The following is a 4,419-nucleotide window of genomic DNA, read 5'->3' as shown; positions in this document are numbered from 1 at the left end:
TGCAACATTTAAGAGGCATTTGGATGGGTATATGAATAGGAAGGGTTTGGAGGGATATGGGCTCGGTGCTGGCAGGTGGGACTAGATTGGGTTGGGATATCTGGTCAGCATGGATGGGTTAGACCGAAGGGTCTGTTTCTATGCTGTACATAGGTAAAAACAATGACTGCAGATGCTGGAAACCAGAATTTAGATTAGAGTGGTGCTGGAAAAGCACAGCAGTTCAGGCAGCATCCGAGGAGCAGGAAAATCGACGTTTCAGGCAAAAGCCCTTCATCAGGAATACAGGCAGAGTGCCTGAAAGGTGGAGAGATTTATCTCTCCACCCTTCAGGCACTCTGTTTTCCTGATGAAGGGCTTTTGCCCGAAACGTTGATTTTACTGCTCCTCGGATGCTCCATACTGTACATCTCTATGACTCTATGATTCACTCCCCTGTTGCAGAGGAAATTCCTCCTCATTCCTGGCTTCAATGTGTGACCCCCCTCCCCCTCCCACTCCTCATTCTGAAATGATACCCTCTGGTCCTAGACTCTCCCACAACCTCTCTACACCTTCCCCTGTCAAGGCCCCTCAGAATCTTGTATGTCTCAATAAGGTTTCATCTTAACTCTGAGTACAGGCCTGACCTACCCGATCTCTCCAGCTACGACTGCATTATTTCATTTGAATGATGGTCTGCAACTATATCATGAATTACGATACCTTGTTTTGTTTGAAGCAACATCACAGTTTGACACCTGCTGTTGGGATGAGTTTTCAACAAACTCATTATCAACCTTTTCATCCTCACTCTCTCCCTCCCCATCCATGCTCCTGGGTGAACCAGTTACCTCTGGAGATCTGCATGGCCTGTCTGTTTATGCGACACAACGGAGATTACTTCCCATCCCAGGTTCATGCAAATCATTTATCTAGCCCATTAGCAGCCACTGCAGTTGGGAGCTAAGGGTTTTCAATCTTTAGCGCTGTGAAAGCTGTAGTTGCTGATGGCGGAAAGATAATGCCCTTCTGTGTTTACTGTTAGCAACACAAGCTGCGACTCCTGTCCCTTAAGCCAACTCCACCCCATCCAAAAAAAATTAATAATAATCAGCGCAAAGTTTACACATAAATATTTCCACGTTGGGTGAGAATGTTTCTATTTTCTTGTCTGTTTTTCCTCTCACTTGAAAATATTGTCTTCGAGCTGGGTACATGCAGGTCCCACAGTCACCTGGCAAGGAGTCAGCTGGGTTGATTCATTGTATGTTTTAACCACATGATCTACATCTGCCCCCTCCCAAGGTAATCAGAAAGTGGTCAGAATCTTTGCAATCCCATTGGATAACTCTTCACTGACATCCAGAGGCTTCACCTCGGGAACAGGAATAGGCCGTTCAGCCCCTCCAGCCTGTTCCTCCACTGTTCAATGAGATCATGGCTGATCTGTGGCCTAACACCATCTACCTGCCTTTGGCCCAAATCCTTAAAATGTTACTCATGGGGGAAATCTAGAATGAGGGGGGCACTGTTTCAAAAGAAGGCATCAACCGATCAACTCTAGCTACCCGATTAATTCTTCTTCAAAACCCTAAAATCTTCAACTAAATTAATGCCAAATTAATTTAGGATTGGCCAGGAGTCTCCAGGGATTGAAGATCCCAGGCTAATGCTCAGGGAACACAGGTTTGACTCCCTCCATGGCAATTGGTGGAATTACAATTCAATTAATAAATCTGGAAATGGAGATTTAGATTAGATTAGATTACTTACAGTGTGGAAACAGGCCCTTCGGCCCAACAAGTCCACACCGCCCCGCCGAAGCACAACCCACCCATACCCCTACACATCTACCCCTTACCTAACACTATGGACAATTTAGCATGGCCAATTCACCTGACCTGCACACCTTTGGACTATGGGAGGAAACCGGAGGACCCGGAGGAAACCCAAGCAGAGAATGTGCAAACTCCACACAGTCTGAGGCAGGAATTGAACCCGGGTCTCTGGTGCTGTGAGGCAGCAGTGCTAACCACTGTGCCACCGTGTTGCCATATAGCTGAATGACAACCATTGTCAATTGTTGTGAAAACCCATCAATGACCTTTAGGAAAGGAAATCTGCCCATCTTTATTTGGTCTGGTTGACATGTGACTCCAGACCCACAGCAATACGGTTAATGGCTAACTCTTTGAGATGGACTCGAGAGCCACTCAGTTCAAGGGACAATTAAAGATGGGTAACTATAGCTGGCCTGTGATACCCACATCCCATGAGAGGACAGAGAACAGACCAGTTTCCAGGATGTTGAGTGGAGAGAAACCAAGGAGTGTTAAAAAAATTGATTTTTGTCATTTTCTCTTTCCCAGGCAGAAACACAGAAGATAGGAACAGGAGCAAGCCATTCAATCCCTCAAGACTTCCTCACCAAACAATTTGATCATGGCTGATTATTGAGTTCAGTGCCATAATCCTGCCCACTATCCTTGATCCCTTTAGACCACAGTTGTAGTGACTTTCTTCTTGAAAATATAAATATTATATACATAGGCGATTTGACTGTCTGTGTGGAGTTTGCACATTCTCCCCGTGTCTGTATGGGTTTCCTTCGGGGGCTCCAGTTTCCTCCCACAATCCAAAGATGTCTAGGTCAGGTGAATTGGCCATGCTAAATTGCCCATAGTGTTAGTTTCATTAGTCAGGGGTAATTATAGAGTTGGGGAATGGGTCTGGGTGGGTTACTCTTTGCTATGGACTTGCTGGGCCAAAGGGTAGGGCATCTATTCTAATCTAATCTAAATATTGCAAAGGGACCCAAAGGCTGATTGGCTGACAGTTTGACACCACCCAAGTGGGTCATAAAGTTTTGTGTTTTCCCATTGGTGAAGGAAGGTATTGTGCCATGCATTAGCTGACCAATGGCTGGAGGGTGAGAGTAAGTCATGTGATGAACCCTCCAGTAGAAGATTTCACCACAGATGGCAACCCTTGCTCAACCAGAACTGACTAATGTGCCATCTCCTCATCATTAAAATATGGAATCATGGCAACATTCTGAGTGAAACTGTGCTCCACTCATTCATGGCCACCCAAGGTGCGATGTAGACAGAGCTCTGGGTGGGGTCAAACCGGGGATATGTACGGTTATGGCATTCCAGCCTCCACTTCCACCAGCCTTTTAGATTGACCATGTCATCGATCAAGAGGCAAATGATGTAGAGATACGGCAAACAAAAATGCTGGAAAGTTAAAGGGAAACAGAAAGTGGAAGAAGGTGAGAGAAGAGCAATAGGGGAGACAGCTGCCTGGTGGTATTATCACTAGTCTATTAATCCAGAAACTCATTTCATATCCTGGGTCCAGGGTTCAAATCCCACTGCAGCAGATGGTAAAATTGGAATTCAATTAAGAAAAGAATCTGGAATTAAGGATCTAATGATAACCATTGCGAACCATTGCTAATTATTGGGGAAAAACCCATCTGGTTCACAAATGTCCTTCAGAAAACTGTCGTCCTTACCTGGACTGGTCTACGTGTGCCTCCAGCAATGTGATGGACTCTTAACTGTTAATTGGGGGCTGAGTAATAGCCAGAGATGCCCACATCCCATGAGTGAATCGAGAGAAAGGAAAGAGAGAAATATGGATCGAACAAGGGATGGGTTAAAGGTGAAGCATGGGAGGGAGCTAGAGTCTTGAGGAGATAATGATATCGTAATGGATTGATGAATTCTCCCTCCGTTATCACACACTCATCGACAGCTGCATGGGACAATGCACCTCACATTATGCCTGTCCCAAAGGATACTCACCAACAGGATGCGATGGTGCTGGCTCCAGTTTGAGAAACACTTCATCATTGGTGGGACGAACCTGATGGTAAGTCTTCTTTATCTTCACCAGAAATGATCGTGGCATTGTGACAGCCCTCTGGAGAAAGATTGGGGAAAATAAAGCATCATCATTTGAAAACAGCTAAAAACAAGATGTGGACAGCTGTTTGGCCCATCGTTTATTCATTCTAACCCCACGCTAAATCAAAACTCTCATTTTCCACACTTTTACTGTGCAGCCCCGCCATCAACTCTATCTGAGAACCAGTTCCAAATATTGACCAATGAGGGTGCAGAAGAGATATAAAACCATAAAATATAAGGAGCAGCAGTAGACCATTCAGCCCATCGAGTCTGCCCCACCATTCAATGGGGTCATGACTGATCTGATCATCCCCAACCCCACTTTCCTGCCTTTTCCCCATATCCCTTGATCCCCCTTCCTGATTAAAAATCAGTCTCAGCCTTGAATATACTGAATGACCTCATCCTGACAGTAAAGAATTCCACAGATTCACCACTCCAAGAGAAGAAATTCCTCCTCATCTCTTGCATTAACTGTATTCTGAGATGATGCTCCTCGACTCCCACACATTGAAACGAC

General features: G+C 45.3%; 1 protein-coding gene across 2 annotated transcripts in view; it reads right to left on the bottom strand.

Annotated features, from left to right (window-relative positions):
• The window catches only part of LOC122565000 (zinc finger protein Gfi-1b-like), a 21,066-nt gene extending 17,127 nt beyond the window's left edge, over window positions 1-3,939 (bottom strand). The window contains exon 1 of one of the 2 annotated variants that reach the window (XM_043720613.1): window positions 3,795-3,939. In XM_043720613.1, coding sequence (XP_043576548.1) covers window positions 3,795-3,900 — 106 coding nt within the window. In that variant the 5' untranslated portion in view covers window positions 3,901-3,939. The remainder of the gene's footprint in view (window positions 1-3,794) is intronic. The other variant, XM_043720612.1, reaches the window with a different exon arrangement.
• Between the last annotated feature and the right edge of the window lie 480 nt (window positions 3,940-4,419).

The sequence above is a fragment of the Chiloscyllium plagiosum genome, chromosome 30 (assembly GCF_004010195.1).
Source record: "Chiloscyllium plagiosum isolate BGI_BamShark_2017 chromosome 30, ASM401019v2, whole genome shotgun sequence".
Taxonomy (NCBI): domain Eukaryota; kingdom Metazoa; phylum Chordata; class Chondrichthyes; order Orectolobiformes; family Hemiscylliidae; genus Chiloscyllium; species Chiloscyllium plagiosum.
This window is presented reverse-complemented; position numbering and strand designations above follow the sequence as displayed.